The sequence below is a fragment of the Daphnia carinata genome, chromosome 7, assembly GCF_022539665.2.
Source record: "Daphnia carinata strain CSIRO-1 chromosome 7, CSIRO_AGI_Dcar_HiC_V3, whole genome shotgun sequence".
NCBI lineage: Eukaryota > Metazoa > Arthropoda > Branchiopoda > Diplostraca > Daphniidae > Daphnia > Daphnia carinata.
In genome coordinates, this window is record NC_081337.1 from 4,191,723 (window position 1) to 4,216,362 (window position 24,640).

Genomic DNA, 24,640 nt, shown 5'->3' on the forward strand with positions numbered 1-24,640 from the left:
TTGGGTCGTAGTCGTATGTACACTCACCTCCTGAGCGAAACGTGTAAACTAAGACACACAATAGAGTACACATCTAAATCTTTTTTTTTTTTTTTTTTTTTTTTTTCTTTCTTCCATCTGATTGTCTAAGTGGATTGGATCAATTCGACACGACTGCGCGCTCACCATCACAGCACAGATTGTGGATTTGTGAGTGTGTGTGTGTGTGTGCGGATGTATGACTCGTGTGTTCCTCTTGACTGTTTCCATATGCAGAGCCCTGGAGCTGCTGCGCGCGTTTTCTATTGGCAAGAGGAAGCAACGAGCCACTCGCTTGCCATTGGTCGGCGGCTTCGAGCGTACAGGTAAGGAAGGAAAAAAAAACGAAGAAAGAAAAAAAAAAAAAAAAAAGAAAATGAGGGAATAAAAAAAAAAAAAAAAAAAAAGTAAGAGCCGGACAAGTCTCTCTTTCCTCCCATTCAGTCGTTGCGTGCCATCCGAGACTTGAAGGTGCGCGTGTTAGTGCCGCGTTTCACGTGTGTGGCTAATTCTTGTGTGCACACCGTTTTGTTCCAATTTTTTTGTGTAAGTTTTCTTCGTGTGTGTGTGTGTGTGTGCGTGTGTGTTGTTTTCAAAAAGGGCTGCGGGGTGTCGAGTTCATTTAGTTCCGCGTGCCGTCTACTCACTTTTCTCGCATTCGATCAACTTTTAGGGGGACGAAGATTACCGAACCAATTGCTTTCGGTACGGGATTATCGTAAAGCGGCCTGCGTGTCCGGCTTTTACTCTGCGACAAAATTACACAAACAATCGAATTTTAAAGAGAATTAATTAAACAAAAGATGGGACGAATGAAGTGGTTCAATTTCATCGTGGCTCTATCCATTCTAGCGATTCAATCCGCTTCGGCTATCCAATGGCTGTAAGTATCTTTGTTTGTTTGTTTTTTTTGTTTTTTTTTTCATTTCAAATGATCTCATAAATCGAATTAAGCTTTCAAGAATGTGCCTATGAATTAATTGTAAATCTAATCCCACCCGATTTTTGTCGGACTACATAATTTTTTTTCTTTTCCGCAACGTCTTTTACCCCTTTTTTTTTTTGTTTTTTTTTGTTGAGGATCGTTAGCGCAAAGTGTCTCACGAATATCATAACAAACGGTTGTGGCGCCGTTCGAGCTCCGTCGTTAGCTACCAAATTAGATCGTTGTTATCAAGTTTTAAACAAGACAACCCTCTCCTTTAAAAAAAAAAAAAAAAAAAAAAAAAAAGACCAGTAGGTGCAAACAAAACAAAAAAGTTAGGGAAGCGAAGAAGAAAACAAGAAGATCACGTATCTTTCAGAGCTCTAACTTTGCTTTCAATTCTTCACGCTTCATGTGTATACACAATGATTGAAAAAAAAAAAAAAAAAGAAAAAGGAAAAAGCGATGCTAAAAATACGACCGCTTTTCGCTAATAAAGGCGTGTCCCTCTTCCCCTCCTTCCGCTCGTTAGTTTCAACCAAAAATTCCGGTAACTTGATTTCGTTACATGTGGTTTTTTCGTTAAAAAAAAACAAAACACGGTCGGGTTATACGATATCCTAAATAAATCATCTCGTCTTGGGAAAAAATAAAGAAAAAGATGAAGTTGCGTGTTTGTCTTTCATTTAAAAAAAAAATTTTTTTGCGCGATGTAAACGACCAACGCCCAGCAGTACGAAAAATAAAAAAAAAAAACCGTTGTATAATGATGGCTGGTCTAGACGCACACTTCTCTATCAACCCTTTGATTATTTATAGGTTTCTTTTTGTGTCTCTCCTTTTGTTAAAAGAGATGAAGTTTCCCCCCTCCAGTTCGCATAGGAGGAAAAAAAAAAAAAGCGTAGCTCTTTAACGAGAATTTTCAGCTTTTCATCATTTTTTTCTTTTTTTTTTTTTTTGTCGTCCCGATTCTTTCCGTTTTGTTCTCGTCTTACTTCCTTTTGGCCGCATCCTGTCGTTATACGTCGCGTGGTTAATCAGCAGTTTGAAATACGCCTGTTCTGTTCTGCTCGTCTCAAAATGACAGGTCGATGGAAATATTTAGGGTCGATGAGCTTGACATCCAGTGGAGATTGAAGAGGAGCAGACAAAAAACATCAACAAAAGATGAAACTCGGGGATTCTTTTTTGTTTTCAAAAAAAAACAAAAAAAAACAAAAAACCTGTAAACAGCAGAATAGCAGCAAGCGGTCCGAAATATTTCAGATGATAGTTTGCTTGTAATACATTTCCTTTCTTTTCAAACTTCAATCTCGGCGAGGGCATGAAGGGGATTGAACACATGTGCTGTTGCAAGCACAAAAGAAGAGTTTAAAAAAAAAACAAAAAAACAATATCCATCAGACGGAAAAATGAACGGGAGGTCTGTACGTGTGTGTGTGTGTGTGTGTGTGTAGACATGTCGCAGGTAATGTTCCCGCGGTAGATAGACCAAACCCAAAACAAAATACGAGTTTTAACGGCCGCAAACAGTAAACGCTCTTTAAAAAAAAAAAAAAATAAAAGGATTGGTGGGATGAAATTTTTATTTTAAAAAAAAAAAGTCGGAATAGGGAGATCAGCTTCTGGCTTGTCAGACCGTCGGGCTGTTGTGTGTCGTGTTTTATTCATATCGCGCTTCACGGGCCGGGAAATAAGAAGGTGAGCTCTTGAGCAGAGCATATCATCTGAGTTCCAATCGTTTTTGTTTTGTTTTTCTTTTCTGCTCAATGGCCATTCTTTTCTATGTGGCTCTCTTTTGCGGCGTTTAAAAGAATAGTGGGCATCCCCTATCAATCAGCTGAAATCTCCGATGAATGTTTAAGGAAATAGTTCTGGGTGTTTCTTTCCATTTAAAATAAAAAAAAAAAGGGACGAAAAAAAAACGAAAACAAATTACAGCTGACCCTACCACACAGTTGGTGGACAGAGCGGAGGTGTGATGTATTCAAAAAAAAAAAAAAAAAGGGAAAAATACCCGAAACAAAACAAACCATTTCGAATATTTATTAAACTGAACGAATATTCCAGGGACATAAATGTATAATAGGCTTTACAAAATTTTTTTTTTTTTTCCCCTGTCCAGAATGAAATAACTGAAAAAAAAAAAAAAACAGATGGAGAATGCGATGCAACCCGCCCAAATAGTTTAAGAGTCTGTTCAGACATATTTCCTTCGAATTCCAAACAAGTTAAAAATAAAAAAAAAAAATAATGCACAACTACAAACAACAATCTCTCTCTCTCTCCCTTCGTTCGAATATTGTCTATTTGTCACCTGGCTTTATGGCTAACTATTTCGTACGTGGACTTGGTTTTATTGGTGGAATCTTCTATTTAGCCGGACACGATGGCCGTCCAACAATTTTTTTTTTTTTTTTAAAGAAAGAAAAAAAAAAACAGCAATAACTTGGTGTTCTGGTTTCGTTTGGCGGCTGCAAGCCTAACGGATCCACGTACAAAAAAAAAAAAAAGAAGGTGGGCTGTGCGATGTTCTTTCCCCCCCCCCCAAAACAGCTCAATGACAGTCCTCCCTTTTACGACTAGAGCAATCACGATAATTCACAAAAGCGCTAGAATTTGAACAAGGGGAGAGGAGGAAAGAAAATAAAAGAAAAAGACTGGACGAAATGCAGTGGAACAAAAAAAAAAAAAAAAAGAAAAATCCTTTTGCAAAACTGTCGAAAAAAAAAAAAAATTGTGAACGCTTTTGTGATTTCGAATGGTGTAAGGGTTGTTGGAAGGGCTAAGAAGAAATAAGAATGCTGGAATAAAAAGGGGGGGGGGGGGAAATCAGTCAGGCTTTGATCTGCTATGACGAGATGGGGTTGGAATTCCAGGCCTCGGTCAGATAGAAACATTGTAGATTCATTTCGAGTCCAACTCACAAACTATTTATTTTTTTCTTTATCAAGAGAAGCAGAGGCCATAGTTGTGTATGTATTACAAAAAACTGTAGCAGCCAGGCATACCAAACATGTACGAAGAGGATGAAGAAGATTTGAATTCAGAAGGGTAGGCCTAAAATATCTGAACCGTTGATTAATTTCGTGTTTTGTTCCCTTTTCTTTTTAAAAGACCATCTGTCAGTGGTTGATACATTTCTAAAACAGAAAAAAAATAAAATAAAATAAAATAAAAATTAAAGTTTCATATTTTACAAAATTCAAAACAGTCCGCACCCTTACAGCAGGGCACTCGACATACATACCAGGAATATGTCTATATAATTCATAAAATAAAATACGTTTTTTTTTTTTTTTTCCCTACACACAGATACCTTTTGTACAACGTCTATTCCTTTTTAAAAGCAAATGGAAGGGCGAAGTAAAAAAAAAAAAAAAAAAAAAAAGGGGGAATAGGTAGCCCGTAAAAAAAAAAAAAAAAAAACGAAACAAAAGGGAAACTTCGAAAAGTATATGTCTCGCTCTCCTTTTTTTTTTTTTTTTTGTTCTCTTGTTTGAAAGGGGAAACTTCTTTCTTAAAACCGCGGCGGCACCGCTTTTGGATTCGGGGCGGTGGCGGTGCTTCTTGGCGGCGGCGCACGGTTGTTGATAGAGGTGCGCACTTTGAAGAACGCGCGCAAAACAGGCAGGGAAGGAAAAAGAAATGTGTAAAACGACAAAGATGCTACTAAAAAAAACAAAAACATTTCACCTACGATTGCAATAACTGAGACATGCCGCGAGACATGAAATGCAATTGAGGACCAATAAAAATCGTATCTCCTCTGTGTCTATGTCTTTAGTATCGATATGCGGCTGAGACGTTTGTCCCGTTCGAATTGCCCTATACACACACAAACGGCCCGTCGGCGCGCAGGACGCATTTTGAATTGTTGATTGGCGCCTTTGTGTTCGAACCCCCAGTCGGAGAAATCGTTTTTTTTTTTTTTTTTTTTTTTTGGTTTTGTTTTCGTGTACACATCAAGTCGGTTTTATTTCCCTACCTTTCTCTCCTAGCGCCGACGTTAGCCGTAACGAGTCAGAGCCCATTGCCAAAATGTGCGGCTTTTTCAACTCTTCGTTTTTGTTTTCAGCCGAGAAAACAAAGCGAAAGAAAATAAAAATTGAAAAAGAAAAAAAAAAAGGTTCTCATCATTCTTTCAGTAGCGTTGGATATGTATATATAAAAAAAAAAACCGCTACTTCGCGTTCGTGTTCCAAAAGACGGTCACGTTTTGTATTTTTTCACATTACACGACTTACGCCTTTTTCTGTCCAGGGCTTGTACAATCGACGAATAAAAAAAAAAAAAATAGAGTTAGAAAAGAACAACGGGTGGGGATTGGAATTAAAAAAAAACAAAAAAAAACAAGTGATGGATGGTACTAAGAAGGCGTGTTCTGCGAGGCGATTGAATCTCCCCCCCCCCCCGTTCTTTTTTTTTTTTTTTAACATTCTGGTAGGTGAAATCATCACTATCATCATCACTGACAAGTTGGAAGATGCCAAATCATTCTTCTCGGCAATGCATCTCTGTTGCATAATGTGGTAGTAGCTACTAGATTATGCGCTAACCAATCATTATTTTCTTTTTTGTTCGATCTAACGTTAAGATTGGGAGAAACGCATGAAACGGGGGCCTGCCGCTAGAGTGGCTTATAAGCAAGAAACAGCGGAATTGATACAGTAGACACCCAAAAACATTATCATTTTTTTTTGTGTGTGTGTGTGTGTGTGTGACGCTAATGGAACGGATCCATCCTGTGGGGAATAAAACTCTAAAAGACTTCCGCTGTAACTTGCAAGTGCCGTCGAACAAAAAACTTTTGTCTCTTTCTCGAGGGAGAAATGAGAGAGAGAGAGAGAGAGATCAAGGCGGAGTTCTGTGTTTCCGAATGAGGTGCCGCCATCCGATCCATTTCTTCGGATCGAAATGCGCATCTACAGGACATTTTGGATGACCTACGCCGGCTGATTGACAACAGATCAATTATATTTATACCTCCTCGATTCCTTTTTTTTTTTTTTTTTTTTTTTTATTAAAAATTGGAAGAGTAAAAACTGACAACTGGAACACAAGGGAGGACGAGAAACATTCTGCACTTACACGAATTGTTTTCTTGTTTTTCTTTTGTTTTTTTTATTTAAGTGAAACAAAAGCGCAGAAAAAGGTGGGGCTGTCAGATGTACAGATGAAGGGAGTTATTCACTATAGCATTAAAGAGCTACTGTTTAATTATTTTTGGTTTTTGGTTTTTTTTTGGGTTCAATTTTTTTCTTTCGTTGGGAGGTGCGCACCTCCACGAAGTTTGATATTTAGCCGACACATTTCTCTCCCCTTTCTTTTTTTTTTTACATAGTCAGAAATGATTTCCTGCCGACACACGTTCTCTGCTCTCCCCCTTTTTTTTTTTTACCTTTAGAGAGACTCTCTCTCTCTCAAAAAAAAAAAAAATAAATAAATAGAAAAAATACATTTCTAATGAGATCAAATGAGAAACATGAAAAGGTAAATAGTCCGGACTTGTGATGATGAACTTCCTCTCCGACTGGGGACTACAAATTCCAGACGACGGGTTGTAAAACCTCATCAACGATCCCCCCCCCTTTTTTTTTTTTCTTCTTCTTCTTCTTCTTCTTCCCAAAACATTTTTATTTATTTTATGTTGTCTCTTGTTTCGGCCGTGTCGGACTTCGTCCCGTCTGTATATATATATATACATATATACATACACCCTCGTTTTTGTTTGATCTAACGTACCAGATTTCACAGCTGGTCGCGAAGAAAGAGAGTCTCGTAAGTTCATTTATTTCGCCTCTCTCTCTTTTTTTTTTTTTTTTGTTTCCTTGTTTGAAAAAAAAAAAAAAAATGCACCTCTCATACATTTGTGTGTGTGCTCGTTATATACCTCGGTCGGTATATCCCCCACCCCCCTGCGGATCGTGTAAAACATGGAATTGTTTGACTGCGAGTGTGTCTGTGTGTTGAACGTGGGTTTTTTAACGTCTTTCGCATCCGCCCGGTCATTCACACACAGAGCTCCGGTTCGGACTCACTTTCTCACCTTTCGTCTCAAATTGTTTAATGATCCTCGTATAAGAAAGGTGAGCGCATATTATATACGAGGTAGTAAAAACTTAAAAAAAAAAAAAAAAAAAAAAAAAAACCTTCAAACGACCGAGAGAAAAAGAAAGAAAAAATACACACACCGGACATGCTGGACATATAAACAGGCCACCCTCGTGCACATTTTTTCTGTTAGGCCTATAACGTACTGAAAATTATCAACGGGCCGGGGTCTTTCGTGAAAGCCGAAATTAAAAGAAATGAGATCTTGAATAACTAAAAAGGGCCATTAAAAAAAAAAAAAAAATTTGAATAACAAGCTTATGTATAGAGATGAATGTTTGTTACTAATAATCCTACACAGTTGAAGTGTTAAGCTATCACTTTCGGTCAAGTGTCAAATGGAAATACCATATTCGCTCGGCTGTGTGTGTGTGTGTGTGTGTGTGTGTATAACGCGTTTGGAATGCATGACTGTGGAACATTTCATGGAAAAAAAAGACGAAATACAACCGCAAAACTTGGACAACACGGAACGTTAAAGTGTATTATACATACTACACACACACACACACACTACGGTGTTGCTGACTACTTCAACTGATTTATAGTCGAGAGGCGTACATACACACGAAATGGGTGAAGAAGGGGGTGGGGAGGATTTCACACTGGACAGGAGGAAATCACGGCAAAAGACGAAAAAAAAAATAAAATAAAATAAAATAAATTTTTTATTTATTTTTTTTTTTATTTTTCTAGTCATGTGCCAGCGGCAGCTGCAGGTAGAAAAGAAGCAGTAATAACACAGGGCGGCCCGGTCATACTAATCATAAACGAGGGGGTCAAACCCATCATTTTCTCGGCCTCGCGGTTGGGTGTCCAACAGAAGAAAAAAAAAAAAAAAAAAAAAAAAGGAGAAACGAAAATCTCTCACTTGATTTCTTTTTTCGGGTTATGCGAGTACCCAAACTTCAACTGACACGCACAAAAAGAAAATGCAATAACAAAGAAAAAAAAAAATCTGTCGATTATTTACAAGTACTTGTCGTACAAATCTTTACGGCGGCCCAATACGCAATCCGATGCGCTGACCCTTTTCTGAAACATTTTTTTCGGCTTCATCTTCTCTTCTGTTATTGTCCGCTTATAATAAGAAGAAAAAAAGGGGGGGGGGGGATGAGGAAACAATCAAAGCGTGACTAACGATGTCCGAACCAACATTGAAAACATGGCGTTTGAAACGATCCACTGTGTTATATTAGAGCCCGGTTTTCTTTTTTTTTTGCCCCGACAAAGAAACTAATATATCAATTGAATTTTTCATTGTAAAAAAATCTCAACCTGTCGCAAAATAGCCGCATACTTCGATAAGACCACAACTCGCTCTTCAGTTAGGAAAAAAGAAAAAAAAAAAAAGAAAAAGAAAAGACTGTCAGTTCATTTTCACTGATTGTCTTGTAGTGCTTCGGTTTTTTTCTTTCTTTCAGGAGAAAAGGCCTTTCTATCTCTACAACGCGCTTCTCTTATAGATACCGATATAAATATATATATATAGTATATATATATAGTCAATTAGCAGATATTTTGTTTGTTCTTTTTCTTTCCCTTTTTCGAACGCCAGCCGAGCAGAAGGTTAAAAAAAAAAATAAAAAAATAAGGGAACTCTGTTCGGTTGAAGACAAGTCATCAGGACGGATGAAAAATCACCTCCAGTGGCCCAACTCATTTGCCCCTCACCGGCTTTAAAAGCCTTTCCCTGTTGTTGCCATCGACGTTGTCCTTCTCTGCGCGTCTGCTGTCTGTCGTGTTGTTAGTCGAGAGGTATTTTGTTGTGTTTTTTTTTTTTCTTATTTGAAGGAAAAAAAACAAAAACAAAAAAAAAAAAACGAAAAAGAAACACAAAGAGAAGGAAGAAGAAGAAGAGAGATATTGCCGCTTTTGTCTATACGCTGCTGACTTTTCGGGTTGTAAGTTTCTGGCCTTCTCGTTTTGGGTTGTGTGATGGAAGAAGTAGAAGCATCCCCCCCCCCACTCGTCCACTTCGGTCATTAGCAGCCCAAGTCAGTCCACAAAAAAAAAAAAAGAATTGAAGAAAAAGAGAAAGACAGAGAGACAAAACGATATAAAATTTAAGGAAAACGGATAGTAGAACAGCTCTCCTACACTTGGTCTGTCTGTGTGTTTTTTCCTTTAAAAATGAAAACTCAAAATTAAAATAGAAGAGAACTAAAGTGTATCCAACGCCCAAAAACTCTTACAGCGTTTGACCGCTTACGGGGTTGAATACTCGCCCTTTTATTTTTATTTTTATTATTTTTTTTTTTTTTTCCCCACTTCATTGTATGTTTTTTTCTTTTTCGTTTGTTGCTTTCACGACCGCGCGCTAAGTGACTGCGGCCAGAGAGATAAACCAAATCGGACACACGACACCCACCCACTCAAAAAAAAAAAAAAAAAAAAAAAAAACAGGGTAACATAAATGAAATAAATACATAAAACAAAAAAAAAAAAAAAAAAAAAAAAAAAAAAAAAAAAACAAACAAACATTGTTTAAAAGTGGATTGATTGTCATCTCTCGGCTCTCCCACGTCGAGGAAATGGTTTCGGTAAATACGCCGCATATCTATCAGCTCACGACCCACTCTGCACGTCAATATAGCGATCGTGTCGCAGCCACCAAAAATGGCTATGCGGACGGGGGGAACCTTAAATGACGCATAAAATAAAATAAAAAAAACAAAAAGGTTTTAATTTCTCTCTCGAAAAGCGTTTGGCAATTTGAGATAGCCGCGTTTTCTGTGCGCGTAACCAAAACATCGTCAAATAAATAAGTAAATAAATAATAACGTGATTTTCGCTGTGTGTATTTATACGTCCAGCGCGTCCGTGTTCGCGTCCTGTTTGTGTCACAAAGGTACGACAAAACACATAAAATGCGCGGGCACGCCCGTGCGTTCAAATCTCCCGCCTTTGGCCATTGGCATTTTCTTGAAAACTTCCCTTCAATTAAGCATGCGTCGTTTGAAAGGTTCCCAGCTGCCGACTGAGATTTTTTTTTTTTCTTTTTTTTTTTCTTGATGAAACTGACGCATAATAGCATCGAAAGAAGAAACTGTCGCTGTTTTCTGTTGTTTCAAAGGACTCGTAGGAGAATCGAAAATGTTGTTCCGCCATCAAGATCAAGGGCAACAAGTTGTTTGTTTTGTTTTGTTTTTTTTTTTTTTTTTTTTGGCCTTCGACCGTGTCCGCTCGGTGGACGTCAAAGAGAAAAAAAAAGAAGAACATCACCTTAAAAAGAAGAAAGAAAAGAAAGACAGAAAGGGACCCCTCTTCATTCTTTTTATCTGGCGGAGGGCCCTTGTAATGAACTCGGCCATCAGAGTTGTGTGTGTGCCCCGTACGTGATGATCTATAGCTCCCGCTATATGGACGATAGAGAATAAATAATCACTGCCTAAGAAAAGAGCTCTCCAGAAAAAAAAAAAAAAAAAGAAGTTTTCCAACTCTCAAAAGAGATAGAAGAAGATGAAGGAGAAGAAGAAGAAGAAGAAAAAAAAAACGATCTTAATAGAAGATTTATGCACTGTGGTCTGAGAGGGGGAAGAAGAAAAGGGCCATCTTTCTCTCTCTCTCTCTCTCCCCGACTTCTTTTGCCTAGAAAAAAAAAAAAAAGAGCATCAGATGCCCGCGACGCTGTGCCTACTCAGACCGCCCGCCGATTCTTGTGTACAGTGTCGCTCCACTCGGGCCGAATTACTGTCTATCAGTCTTGTTATGAATTTTCCCCTTTTTTTTTTTTTTTTTTTTTTTTTTTAATTCGTTTTCCTTTTCTATGAATGTAAAACGGAAAAAAAAAAAAAAAAAACATTAGACGTTTTCTTGCAACGAACAGCAGTAAACAAAAAAAAAAAAAAAAAAAAAAAAAAAGAGAGGCAGGTCTCATCTGTGCGTCGTAGAAAATCTGGGGTGGGGGTGGGGGAAAGATGGCGGTCATCAAATCTGTTGTTACCCGACTCACGTTTCCCTATATGCATGTAATTATATACGGAAAACGATCTATCTAACTTTATAGATCAGTCCATTGTTGCCGTAAAAGGAGAAAGGGTGGGAAAGATGAACACAAACATGTTTCCATTCATCGTCCATTTTTTATTTGATTATTTTTTAAAATATCATATCGTTTTGAATCTTACATCTATGCTGGTTAGAGATGTATATAACCAATGGGAAATGTGCAATCATTGTTACGTAGCAAAGGTAAAGATAACTGACACGTTGAATTTCAATCCCGTATGGATGTGAAACAGCTATCGATGTGATTGATCTGAAAATTCATCTTTTTTATTAAAAATTTTATTTTAAGGGCGTTATCGAGATCGAGTGCGGTGGCATCGGCCATCGGCACGCCCTTCATTTGCGACCAGCTGGCCGAAACGTTGGACACGAAACAAGTGCAATTCTGCAAGAAACATCCCGGTTTCATGTTGAGCGTCCAGACGGGCGCCAGCCGGGCCATCGACGAGTGCAAGTTCCAATTTCGCACCAGGCGCTGGAATTGCTCTACACTGGATGAGACGGCCGGTGGTGCGGCGACCGGCGGACGCGACCGACAGCTGCCCACCATCGTACCTCTGGCCGGCATGCCGCCGCCGTCTACCAGAAGTAAAAAGAAAACCGCCAAAGGTAATACAAAAAACTATTTTTGTTGTTGTTGTTGAAATTTTATTTTATTTTATTTTTTTTAAACGGCCGGTGTAGTGTAACACAGTTGTACCACCCGGTTGGTATGTTGTTCGTAGGATATCGGTGTAGTGGGGTACCAAAAAAAAAAAAAAGAAAAAACGATGACTTATTTGAAAGAATTTTCGAATTTCTTAGAAAAAGGAAATGGTGAGGCTTGAAAGCGTTGGCTGTTGTGAATAAATGCGGGGAAGACTTTCTCCTTTGAATGTGAAATGAATAGTATAATATTAAGGCAGATAGTAAATAGACAGCCGACACACCGTTTGGCGGCTCGTCTCGTGTTAATAACGATGCTGAAGCTGTAGGACATTCAACTTATTCGAGTTTCATCTTTAAAAACAGATTTACAGAAAACAAGAAAAAGAAAAAGGATTTCTTTTCCCTATTTTCGAATTCCTCTTTTGATAAATGATTTAAAAAAAAAAAATAAACATTTTTGCTCCACTTAAACGAAGGCTGAACGATTTTCTTTCTATTGATCACCTGCTTTTAAAATCATGGCTATTTTTCTATTAAAAAAGATTTTAAATGAAAAAAAAAAAAAAAAACATTTTGATAACAGTGAGCAGAGACCTCTACGCCAACGTGACACGAAGTGACGGGCCGTACAAAGCCACGCCTCCCAAACCCCGGAAAACACCGTCTTCGCCCTTCGGACCTAACCCCGTTGTACCCGGAGGTAAGAACGATTTCACTCATCATTTAAAAAATACGACACACATACATTAGAATTTATTAAGAATTTTATAACTTTCTCCATTGCCCCCCTTTTTTTTTTTTCTCCTTTATCACTGCGTCGTATGTTAATCATTTTTTTGTTTTCTCCAATGCTCATATGGCGGACGAACCTTCGTCATGTGGGCACGATAGTCATTTCTAATAGATTTAACCCTTGATTTCTGTGTTATCCCCAATCGCTTTCCGTTGTTTCTTTTTCGTTAAAGAAATTTACTTTGCGTTTTCATGTGCGTCGTTGAGTTCATCAGAATTAATGAGCCGATATGGCAGCAGCGCATCGGGTTCTTGAGTGAAATCAAAGTTCATTTCTTTTGTTGTTGTTGTGCTCGATTGCCGCTTACAAACTAGGAATTTCCATTTCCTCTTTGTGTATCTGTTTCGCCCTTCAACAGAGAAAAAGGAAAAAAAAAATGTCCGATGGTAACTAATAAGAAACTAATAAGCTAACGACTATAACGAGCAAGTTGGACGCTCTTTCGATTTTTAATTCGTGGAGCAACGTATTGCGCCCCAAAGCGGATCCCACCGAGGCCATTTCCCAATCCACGGCCGTAAGGTTTTCACCTACGACGCCATTCCCGTTTTTTTTTTTTTTTTTTTTCTTTTCGCGTCTCCATTACGTTAATAACAAAAAGAGAAGTCATAAAAAAAAAGGGGGGAGGAAGAGATAATAGAACGTAGAAAGACACGAACACAACGTCGGGTCTGTGCTATAAAAATGCGCAACTGTGCAACATAACTCATTAAGGGACTGTTGTGCATATCTGCCAGCTCTTGCTAAAAATGTGTCCTCGTGCAATATAAACAGCTGACATGCGGATGTAACAATAAAAGCGAAAGAGAAACGGAGAGATGAAAATGTAAAGAAGACAAAAAAAAAAAAAAAAACATAAAGTTAATATATCAAAAGCCCTTTCTCCATTTTCCTGAACGATTTATAACTCGCCGGACGTGGATGATCGGCTGCTCACGCGCGGTCGCCGTCCTTCTAATTGGTCCGTTTTCGTGGTCTCGTTTTTCGACATGATACCACACAAAACATGGCAACGATGTTGGTGGTTTTGCGGCCTGGGCGGCTGTCCTATCGGTATAATAACACTCATTTATACGATTGCCGGCTGACTGGCCAAATTGCGGGCACGCACTCGCCTTGCTTTATGTTAATTCCATCGAGTGCTCGTAACGTGATGGTCACGCCGTTGCAAAGTAGAAAAAGACCCACCTTTTTAAAATTGATCACGACAGTTCATAAAAAAATGGTGAAACTCTTCTGCTTTTGAACGCGACGCACGTCATTGCGCGTTGTGTTTAAATTTCATCAAAAACGAACGGACCAAAGTAGCAAACATCAACCCAAAGAAAACTAACACCTCACCTTCGAGTTGTACATCTGCAACAGTTCGTGGAGTGCGCATTACTCACCTTGTTGGCAACTTTGAAAACAAAAAAAAACAAAACAAAAAATGGGTCTAATCTTTTTCTCGCCATCGTACCTCGACACGGCCATAACATAAATCAGCCCACCAAAGCTTTAAAAACGAAAAATGTTACAGCTACGTCACACCGTAACAACAACTGACCAAAATTGCGAGATGAGAGGCGGACGCCTGCAGCAAATCAAAAAGACCCAACTCTTATTTTGTGGTAGGTCTCACGTGAATGGACCGTCCGTTTCTCCCCCCGCTTCATACCCGTATTTTTTTTTATTTATTTCTTTGAAAAAAAAAATCAAACCATTCGTAAGTTGATGACTTGTTGTATTTCTGTATCCGCCTTCGATTTTGCTTTGGCCATCCACTTTTAGCTAAGCATGCGCTCTCTGAATGGGGCATCGAACAAATCCGGCTTGTGTCGTTTCGACTTATTGAACGACGTTTGCATATACGATATGCATATGTTGAGATTAGCTGGGCGTGGGCCGCCACCATAGAAAAAAAAAAATGTTTGTGTCCGTTTTGTATGGTAAGAACGAATTTTTTATTTTTATTTTTGAAACGAGAGATGGAAAGAAAAAGAAAAAACTGGAATCCAGCGTTCCAATGAAGTGATTAGCGCTGGCCTTGCGGCGTTATAGACAATCAAAGCGCCTCCTCTCCGTCTCTTTTTTTTTTTTTTTTTTTCTTCTGCGTAGGCCTAGAGGAATTGGGTTATAATCAGACTATAGTTAATGGGAGAAATAGACCCTTAGTATAAATATAGAAAACAACAACAACAAGAAAAAAAAAGAAAGCCGGAGCCCCGACTTCGGGATCTGTTAATAAGACAAGTGATCGAAGAGTATCTCTCTCTCTCTCTCTCTCTCTCTCTTTCTTAACTCGAAATAAAATTCAGCTGCACGCAGTCCGTTTCACACGGACGCTTGATCGCAACCCTGTTAGGGGGCGGGGCGGGGAATCGTGATGATGAGTTGATGTATCGATCTACCTTGTCTTCGGATGATTATACAACCCGTGTGCGCCACGCTCATCAACTAACTAACAAACACCACTCGTCTATTGTCTTCTACAACCTTTTCTGGGTTTTTTTTTTTTTTTTTTTTTTTTTTTTCTTTAGGGACTCGGGAGGCGGCGTTCGTGCACGCCATTTCAGCAGCCGGAGTGGCGCACGCCCTAACTAGGGCCTGTTCAGCTGGCGAGCTGGACGATTGCGGATGCGATAGAACCGTGCGCGGAGCTTCGCCCGAAGGTTTCCAATGGGCCGGTTGCTCTGACAACGTTCACTTCGGCACGAGCTTTTCACGCACGTTCGTCGATGCACGAGAACATCGTTTCTCTAAGCGCAAGCCGAAAGCCAATCTGAACGGCACGGCGGCTGTCCAGCAGCAAATGCAAATATGGCGCGCTCTCATGAACCTACACAACAACGAAGCCGGACGCAAGGTAAAACCTATCTCAAATTTGATAAACTATTTTTAGAAAAAAAAAAAAAAATTAGAATTTAAATCTAATGAAAAAAAAAAAAACAAGAAAAAGAGGCAAAAGATCCCCCTCCCCCCCCCCCTGTCTTTTTGCCTTTTTCTTTTCAAATTGTTTTTCCTCGTAGAGTTCTCAGACTGTGGCGGTGTAGTGCGATAAAGGATGACCCATACAGTCGATACGTTCCGTCTGTATTGTTTTTTGTTTTTTTTCCCCCCTTCTTTAGCTCGGTACCCTATAGAAAATATACCAAACGATAGGACAATCGCCTTTTTTTTTCCCAGCCAAAAAAGAAACAGGCCGAGGGAATGCGGCTTGTTATCGAATGGCCTAAACGCAGAGTGGAACTATAGAAAATGTATTTTTTTTTTTTTCTACCTCGTGTTGGTAGTTTCAACTGGGTATATATATATATATATATATACTGACCACATAGCGAGGGGGATGTGTTGTGGCTAAGGAAAACGAGTTTCCCGACATCGCCACGTTACACAACACGATGCACGTTTGCCTATACGAATAAGATTGGACCAAAGAGAGAGAGAGAGAGAGAGTTCTAGATAAGGAGACGATATGCCATGTATTTTTCACAACCAAACAATAACACAGAAAAAAAAAAGGTAAAAAAAAAAAAAAAAAATAAGAGGAGAAATTGTACAAGGTATGTAACCTATTGTACATGTTTTGATTGGTGGCATACATACGCGCGCACCGGGGATGTATGACTTGTGTGGGATACAAACACAGAGGAGGTAAAGAAAAAAAAAAAAAAAAGACCCGGCTTCTTAGACAACAAGAGAAGTTTGTAACATTGATGGGGTCATGGAATCGACAGAAGAAAAGCAAAAAAAAAAAAAAAAAAAAATTGAGAATGCCCTGCTAGGTTGCAAGTATTTGACAGGTGAAACTGGCCTCGTAAAAACGAGTCCTATCGAGGCGCGAGCGCGCGCATTTCAAACGTCAACATGTCAAAGACTCTCTCTCTCTCTCTCTCTTCTTTCTGCTTCGTCCCTCGTTGCATTCGCTTTTCCACTTCCTTTGGAGCTGTCTCTCTGTTACAGCTGCACGCAGCCAAACGCATAAACAAGACCTTCATTCTTCCTTACATTCTCTGTTGTGATCCTTGTCTGACCGTTTTCTTTTTTTCCCACTGTCAAAAGAGCCAGGGATATCCCCCGCGATTTGTCCGTCATCCATGGGGGTATAAGTCGAGGGGGTAACAGCGTCATCCGTCACGATTCGCCAGAGCGCGATGGATTAGTCAATGATATCGACAACAACAACACACACACACACACAAAAAAAAAAAAACTGGATTGAAAAGGGATAACGATGAAAAAGACATATAGAGGGGGGGGGGGGGGTTCATTGAACACACGAGTAAATGTGAGGCCAGCAGATGCAGTCACGCTGTTCATTTGCCTCTGCGGAGGGGAATAAAATATAAATACAGTGACGTTTGAGGGAGATAGGAAGGGGCTTCCCTACTACGCCCAAGAGACGGAATCAAATCGGAAAAAAAGAGAAAAAAAAAAAAAAGAAATATATGTTGATGTATATACACGTTCAGTGACCTGTCACTTTGCATTTTCACGTCATATCAAGCCGTTGTTGTTGTTGCTGTTGCATCTCGGCTGTGTCAGTGACAGGTCGCTTGACAGCTGGCTGAAGCCAGACAGAGATCTGCCTTTTTCTGCTTTGCTTATTTTTCTCCCTTCTTTTCAGTTCCATGTCCTTTTAGGATTGTGTTTTGTATTTCTTTTTTTTTTTTTTTACTGACGTCCATTGTGCCTTATATTCACGAATGTCACTCGTATTTTTCTCCCTTTTTTTTTTTTCGTTCTGACAGATCATCGAGAAAAGCATGAGGATCGAATGCAAATGCCACGGCGTGTCAGGTTCGTGTTCCATTTCCGCTCCGTCGCTTTCTTTCATATCTTTTGTTGTATTATTATTTTCTTCTTTCTTTCTCCTTGTGTATGGATCCGTTTGATATCATCTGAATAAATTTCCGATATTTTTTCTTGAAAACTTTTCAGGTTCGTGCGAGCTGCGTACATGCTGGAAGGCCATGCCGTCTTTCCGCGAGGTGAGTGACGGTCGGACATGTGTCCAGTTAAGATAATTAAACAGGGACAGGGGCCAGCAAGCGTGTTGGAGAATGAAAAACCAAGAATGGCAATGTTCGATTAGCTTATTATTCGCATCATTTCGTTTCCATCTTCATGTAATTTACTCATCTTTTCCCCGAACAATTCCATGTTTGAACGTGGCCCGCGTGTGACGGTTCTAATGAAGTTCCAGCCGAACAAGCAGCTCTGTTTGTTTGTTTTTTTTTCCTTTCATTTCGCCTGGAAAGCCCGTTGCCAAGCCCTCAATAGCCGTCGAGTCGCTGAAAAAAAAAAAAAAAATTTATCTCTTCATCAACTGCAGTCCCGCTTCTCACGAGATGAAACGAAAAAATAAAACAAAAAACAAAGGGAGGAATTGCTAATTAGAAAGGAAAGCTGCGGGCGTTTTCTCTTCCAAAAAGAATCCCCCCTTAACACACACACACACACACACAAAAAAACTAACATTCCAATCAAACGAAAGACACTTTATGGTCGACAAACGACTCGATGCGAGATGATGAGGTTGCTGGCGTACGGGATAGAAGCACTGGCCAGCATCGTGTAGACAGCGACTTGATAACAACTAAGAGAGCCGTAGATATTTGTAGACACTAGTCAATGTTTTCATTTCGTTTGCCTCTCAAAGCTCTTTGATATAGCTCGGCTTATCTCGTTTAAAAAAAAAAAAAAAAGAGAAAAGAAACAACAACACAAAAAAATTAAATGGACGGGGCCCCATTTTTCAGCCATAACGGTATCGTTTTAAAATGTTTGAGAACATAATAAGTCGACGAGAAGAAGAAGAAGGAAACAAGTTCTTTATGAAAGGCAACAATAGAACAGGCATTATTTTTTGAAGATTTTTTTTTTTTATTTGAAAGATAAATGTTTTGTGATTATGTGTTTGCATAACGACGCACGGGGACTTAATCGACGTTGTAATGAAAGACTGGATTATAGCAGTCGGCAAATAAGAAAGTAATACGAACGGCAAAGCCCTTCGGGCGTTTTTGATATGAGATGAAAATAATTAGTCGAGAAGATTGCTAGATTATCATCATAAATTCATAGCGTTAATCTCTTTTGGTGAAACGTTACAGATTGGCGAGCAGTTGAAGGAGAAATTCGATAGTGCCACGGAGGTGGAGCCGAGGACGTCACATTCTGGATCGCGACGCCACCTGGTGCCGCGCAGTCCAACTTACAAGCCGCACACGGACGCCGATTTGGTTTACCTCGACCGTTCGCCCGATTATTGCGAATACGATTCGAGAACCGGCTCCCTGGGCACTCACGGAAGACCCTGCAACAAAGTAAAAATAATTAAGGCTATTTACATATCAATACATTTATGATCAAGGATTTTTTCTATGATGAATTTTCTTATTCGAATAGACGTCAAAGGCCATCGATGGTTGCGACTTGTTGTGCTGTAACCGGGGTTACAAGAGCCATCGAGAAAGGAGGGCCGAAAGGTGCATGTGCAAATTTCATTGGTGCTGCTCTGTTCATTGCAAGACATGTCTACGTGAAGTCGAAGTGCACACGTGCATGTGAACCGCTGCGCATCATCGAACGACATTTGAAACATTTCAAACTGTTCTTGAATTTAAAATGTTCCACATATAAATTTTTTTCTGTCCCTCTGCACACCATTTTCATTTTCAACTTGATCATCTTTCCTCTTTCCTTTCTTTTCCTTTTTCCAAATCACACATTTTGTTTTTTTTTTTTTAATAATCGTCAATTATTATTACTATTATTACTTTTAAAAATTATTTTCCCAGTTTTCATTATTATTATTATTATTATTTTTTTTTCATTCTTCAAAATCTCAGTATTATAATATCGACGAACAACCGCAAAACAACCGACACGCCAGTTTATATTCAAATTTTCGTTTCCCCCGGAGAGATTGTTGTTTGTTTCGAATTCATTATTCAGCCTCATTCACACCCCGTCGTCAAACCCAACATGTGTGTTTTCGTCTGCGTACTATACCTGTGTCTGAATGCGTGTGTGTGTATGTGTGCGTGTGTGTGTGCATATTTCTAATGTAAATACATTTTACTAATTTTTTTTTTCCTACAAAAAAAAAAAATCACAGTGGAATGCGTAAAAAAAACAATTCCGTTTGAAATTATTTTGCACATGTTCCGTTTCAAAAAAAAAAAAAAGACAGAAAACAAAAACTAAAAACAAAAAAAAAATCCCATAACAAGAAGGAAAAAAATAAAATAACAATTAATAAAATAAATGAAAATTGGTAAACTGTATAGAATGTTATCTTTTTCCTTAAAGGCGGTGTCGAAGCGGTTTCTTCGGTCCAACCTGCCATTATTATTATTATTACACATTTCACCCTTCTATTCTGCTAACTTTCTCTTTTTTTTTTTCAATTTTCGTTTTCCACCTCCCTGACTGTGAAAATGTGAATTCCGTTTTGACGTATTTTTTTTTTTTTTTTCACTACCCTCTTCTCAAATCCTACAGTGCCAGTTCTTGTTCTTTCTCCAAAGGCCACACCAATTCAAATAATATTTCTACCGCCCACCCGCCGTCCCCCTCTCCGCCTCCTTTTCAATGTCTTCTACTTTCTTACATTTCTGTGTGTGTATAAATGCAATAAATAACACCTGTATTTTGTTCCGAGACAGCGGCACGTTTTTACTGCCAGCAAATGTCACACACACACAAAACACGCACCATTCACTTGGCAAAAAGGGCGAAAAAACGAGGAATTAAGAAAAGAAGCAAAAGAATAAAAAAACATTAAGAATTCACATGCAGAGAGAGAGTTTATTACCCCCCCCTGAGCACATCAAGTTGGTAATCTCCGAACCGAAAAAATCAAGTTTCCTTCTCGTCTTTCCATTATATATACGTATATATATATATATATATTCAATCGGAGGGCCATAATTTACAATCAAGATTCGGATTCACGAGCTTTTTTTTTTTTTTTTTTCCTTTTTTCAAACATTTTGAAATTCAAACTGGAAATGGGAGGCTGCATAAATCGGTGGAATGAATCAACAAATGCTTTGCGGTGAAAGGGAGAGACCACCAGGGCCATCGTAGTTTAGCAGCACACCACACATACACACACAAGAAAACAAAAGGCCGGACCGCTAGGACCGCTTCAATCATTCAAATTTTCGTTAATCCATAAATATTAATATTATGATTATTATTTATTTATTTATTTTTTATTTTCCACATTTTTTATGTGCGCGTTTCTTCTGTTCACGTTCCTTGTCTCTTTTCTTCTAGTAGAGAGGGCCCATTTATTTTATTTATTTTTTTTGGCTGACGTGTAGAGAACTCATTTCGTTCGAATGGAAGGCGCGTGAACGAACGAATTCCTTTTCAAAGCCATTTTGGCACGGTGCGTCAACTTCTCGCGGAACAGGCTCAGATAGGCTGGCTCGCTCATGGCGTACGGGTCGCAGTCCGGCATGTTCCTTTTTGTTTTTTGTTTAAATATTGTTAAACGATAAAAATGAAATGATGGGAAAAAAAGAAACGAACACAAACCTCCGACAAAAAAAAAAAAAAAAAACATATGGAAAACAAAAAAAAAAAAAAAAAAACGACGTTAAATCCCGTTATAATCAGAAGTACTTACGGCCGGATGAGATAACCGAAAGTGTCGTTGTGCGTTTCCAGAAATTTGCCCTGGAGCTTCTCGTTACCGACGCGCTGGATCACGCAACGCTCGCGCAGTCTGAGGTTGAACTGGCGAAGCAGTCGCACCTGTTCCTCCATTCGATCGGGCTGGCCGAACGAGTTGAAACGGGCAACGTGGTCATCAAATCGGCGACAAAAATGCTCGTAAATGTCCGTGTCAAAATTGAGCCAGCGGCCGAGAACGTGGCGCTCGTCCTCTTCCAGTCGCACCGTTCGCTCCGGCTTTCTCACGTTCAGGTCCAGGTGAGTAACGTACTCCAAAGGCCAGCAAAGTCGATCAGCCAACAGGACGAGCGATTCTTCCATCCTTTCGGCAATGAGAACTAACTCGAACTCATCATCCAGTTGATGAATCCGATCGCGAATCACGTCCGGGTCTTTACCGAACAATTTCGGAGACACTCCCCAATCGAACGCGATCTGATTGCGGCCGAAACGGCCCAATCCACCACGCGGTTTGTGATTGATGGCGCTCTGATTCGTTCTCAAAAGCCGAACGAATCCTTTCAAATCCTAAAAAAAACAAAAAAAAACAATTGAATTTCATTTGAAATTTCCATTAAAATCTCACGCCAAGTTCTACCGTCTTGTACGTGGCGCTCAAACTCATATAATTGTAAAGCGATTCGAACTGGTCGACGGGATCACGGACGACGCTGAAAGCGAACGTCGTCGGTCCCATGAGTGCCATAACTTGGTCGCGATGCCAACGGTTGTGCAACGTGAAAATATCAACCGGCAGTCCACCCCACGGCGTATTCAGAACGGAACTTCGATTGAACAACTCCGTTCGCGATAGGTAGTTGCCCTTCAGCGGCATCGCTACGTTCAAGTTCTCTCTCAGTGCGTGTCTGCATTTACAGGTGACAAGGAAAAAACGAACAACAACAAACAAAACGAAGGGGATAACGATCATCAAATTTCGATAAAATCACAGTCCGTGAATCGCTTGGTTTTACAAGAAATCACATGAAATTAGAAGACAATGGTGAAAAGGAGAAAGAAAAGAGCTAACAATGCTTCTTAACACTCTCTATACATTAATGATGTATCAAGTAGATGCTGTTGAACTTATTAGTGAAACGAGGCCGGTCTATATATACCTGAACAAAATGTTCTCGATCGTAGAACTGGCGCACTTGTGCGTTTTCATAAAGGCGATCTTGTTGGTCGGTCGGCATCTGTCAACAGTGTTCATATATTAAAAAAAAAAAAAATATCAAAGGAGAGATAGAATAGAACAAAGATGAAGCACATAAAAGAAACATGATCGTCTCGCGAGGTGTCTGGAAAGAAGGCCACCTCGATTCGATGCATAGGCCGGTACGATAACGGCCCGTGTGAAAACCCCAGAAAAATACACACACGCACACCTCCTCCTTTGTATACACAAAACCGTACAAAAGAGTTGGCTGATTATATCGAGCACGCGTCAGCATTAGAAATAATAAAAGAAAAAAAAAAGGGCAAATTGCACCGCAAGTTTTGGTTGGACTTTAAAATCATTCCATTTTGTTTTTTTTTAATTTCAATTCAATTTTATCGGATCATTTCAGACGATGATCCAGCAAAAATTGAAGAAAAAGAAAACATGCAGAACGAGAATTGCCTTTTATCGTTTTTTCTTTTAAGTGTTGATCAATGAATGGTTTAGGAAAAAAAAAAAAAAAAGTCATTGGGAATAAGGAAACATGTGGTGATTTTTTTTTTTTTTTTTAATACCCAGCCGCGAGAATTTGCTTTGTAGACGAGGTACACAGACGAGCGGGTCAAGGACCTGTGGCGTTTGCGTGCAAGACTATCGTTTTTTTTTTTTTTTCTCTATATTTTATGTGCGTGTTGTCGTCAAGATGTACTTACTCCTTGCTGGTGGGACGATCGAAATCGATGACTTGGCTACTGTCGGCAACGATGGCGCTGTTGTTGTTGCTGTAAGGCCTGTACGTGACAATGACCAGCAAAGCCGAAGCGCTAAACAAAAACAAATGGCGAACGGAGAATCGGCCACGGATCGAGCCGAAATGGCCGTTTAATTTGATCATCTCGAAACTCTCTGACACGATGCAAATCAAAAACAAAACAACGCCTTCAACCAATCTGCACAAAATGCGACGATTGACGTTGAATTAAATTTAAAAAAAAAAAAAAAAAACGGAAAATAGTCTGATCTCTTTCGTCTTCAAAACGAAAAACAAAAAAAACAAACAAAAACAAATCAAACACAGACGAACGAAATAGCAACTGGTTTTGCACGCGCACGTTCAGCGGGGCCGAGAGCGCTGTAAAGACTGATTTGATTCCGGCCGAAAGACAAACACTTTGTATGGGAGCGCGCAAGAGAGAGAGAGAGAGAGAAGGAAGCCGATAGAAAAAAAAAAAAAATAAAAATAAATAAGGAGAGCTGAGGATGGGATTCTCTCGGAACGAACTGTAAAACTCCTCATGCGTATGATTTCTATCACCTGGCGCTGGCAGTAAGAAAAAAAAAAAAAAAAAAAAAGAACTACTGGATAGTTAACAAGTGGCCGTACTTGAGAGAGCAAGGGCCCGCTATCTCTTTTTCAAACAGTGTTGTTTTCCAACGTATTGGTTCGTGTATAAAAAAAAAAAAAAAAAAACCCCTGTGCGAGAGGGTGTTGAAGGGAGGGCTCCCCCCCCCTCATAACCAAAAAAGCTAAAAAAAAAAAAAAAAAAAAAAAAATTAAAAAAAAAAGAAAGAAAAATGCAGTTTATAAGAAACTGCACCATGGGAAGCAATGGGGAAGTCGGAAAGAATAATGGACGACGATTTCTCTCTTTTTGTTCACACTACGTATTTTGTTTTTTTTTTCTATCCAGTCCTTTCGGGCTTTTTATTTTTTTTCGTTGTTGTTGTCTACACTATACCCATCGGAAAGCAAATGTGGTTTGAGATCCAACCAGATGGAACGTTAAAGAATCTACTCTTCTTTCATATGTGCAGTACACAATGTTTCACTTGACATCATTAAGTCCACCGTGATAAGAAAAAGAACTCGGTTGCAAAAAAAAAAAAAAAAAAAAAAGATGAAGTGAAAAGAATCAAGAAATCTTTAAGCATCTTCAGGCTTAATCGCTAGGCTGGACCAAGTGTGTCACCTCAATTCAGGGACAGCTTGCGTGCGTTTTCAGAGCGATGAAAAATGCCAAGCACGACACGAACAATTAATTGTTAATTCTTTTTTTTTTTTTAATCGTTTTTTTGAAACCAAGACAAACGTCAAATTCTATTTGGTTCAGTTCTTCATTTTTTTTTTTTTTTGTTCACGTGAAAAATAAATGAGCGAAATGTCCCACAGTCATTGGCCATCACAACCGGTAGAACACGTAAATCATCAACATCAGGTGTACATACAAATCAAAAGGTGATAATTCAAACACAACAGCAGAAACTGAAGGGAAAACAACAAGATCAAAACTGAAACAAA

General features: G+C 39.2%; 2 protein-coding genes across 2 annotated transcripts; one reads left to right on the forward strand and one right to left on the reverse strand.

Annotated features, from left to right (window-relative positions):
- The first annotated feature begins 477 nt into the window (after positions 1-477).
- Positions 478-20,217, forward strand: LOC130695662 (protein Wnt-4-like). Its single transcript, XM_057518830.2, has 8 exons — positions 478-901; positions 11,358-11,677; positions 12,300-12,416; positions 15,029-15,354; positions 17,240-17,288; positions 17,430-17,479; positions 18,605-18,817; positions 18,900-20,217. The coding sequence occupies exons 1-8, from the start codon at positions 822-824 to the stop codon at positions 19,059-19,061; spliced, it is 1,317 nt and encodes a 438-aa protein (XP_057374813.1). The 5' UTR covers positions 478-821; the 3' UTR covers positions 19,062-20,217.
- Positions 20,191-23,342, reverse strand: LOC130695634 (galactosylceramide sulfotransferase-like). Its single transcript, XM_057518801.2, has 5 exons — positions 23,055-23,342; positions 22,298-22,375; positions 21,778-22,045; positions 21,133-21,707; positions 20,191-20,968 (listed from the first exon to the last, which is right to left on the reverse strand). The coding sequence occupies exons 1-5, from the start codon at positions 23,234-23,236 to the stop codon at positions 20,830-20,832; spliced, it is 1,242 nt and encodes a 413-aa protein (XP_057374784.1). The 5' UTR covers positions 23,237-23,342; the 3' UTR covers positions 20,191-20,829.
- Between the last annotated feature and the right edge of the window lie 1,298 nt (positions 23,343-24,640).

What these genes read in the sequence shown, in the direction of transcription:
- LOC130695662 (XM_057518830.2), top strand. Translation starts at nt 822, where the DNA reads ATGGGACGAATGAAGTGGTTCAATTTCATCGTGGCTCTATCCATTCTA. An exon ending in TAACCCCGTTGTACCCGGAG is followed by an intron (nt 12,417 to 15,028) that starts GTAAGAACGATT and finishes TTTTTTCTTTAG; the next exon opens with GGACTCGGGAGGCGGCGTTC. An exon ending in CCATGCCGTCTTTCCGCGAG is followed by an intron (nt 17,480 to 18,604) that starts GTGAGTGACGGT and finishes GAAACGTTACAG; the next exon opens with ATTGGCGAGCAGTTGAAGGA.
- LOC130695634 (XM_057518801.2), bottom strand. Translation starts at nt 23,236, where the DNA reads ATGATCAAATTAAACGGCCATTTCGGCTCGATCCGTGGCCGATTCTCC. An exon ending in GATCGTCCCACCAGCAAGGA is followed by an intron (nt 22,376 to 23,054) that starts GTAAGTACATCT and finishes CACTGTTGACAG; the next exon opens with ATGCCGACCGACCAACAAGA. An exon ending in TGAGCGCCACGTACAAGACG is followed by an intron (nt 21,708 to 21,777) that starts GTAGAACTTGGC and finishes TGTTTTTTTTAG; the next exon opens with GATTTGAAAGGATTCGTTCG.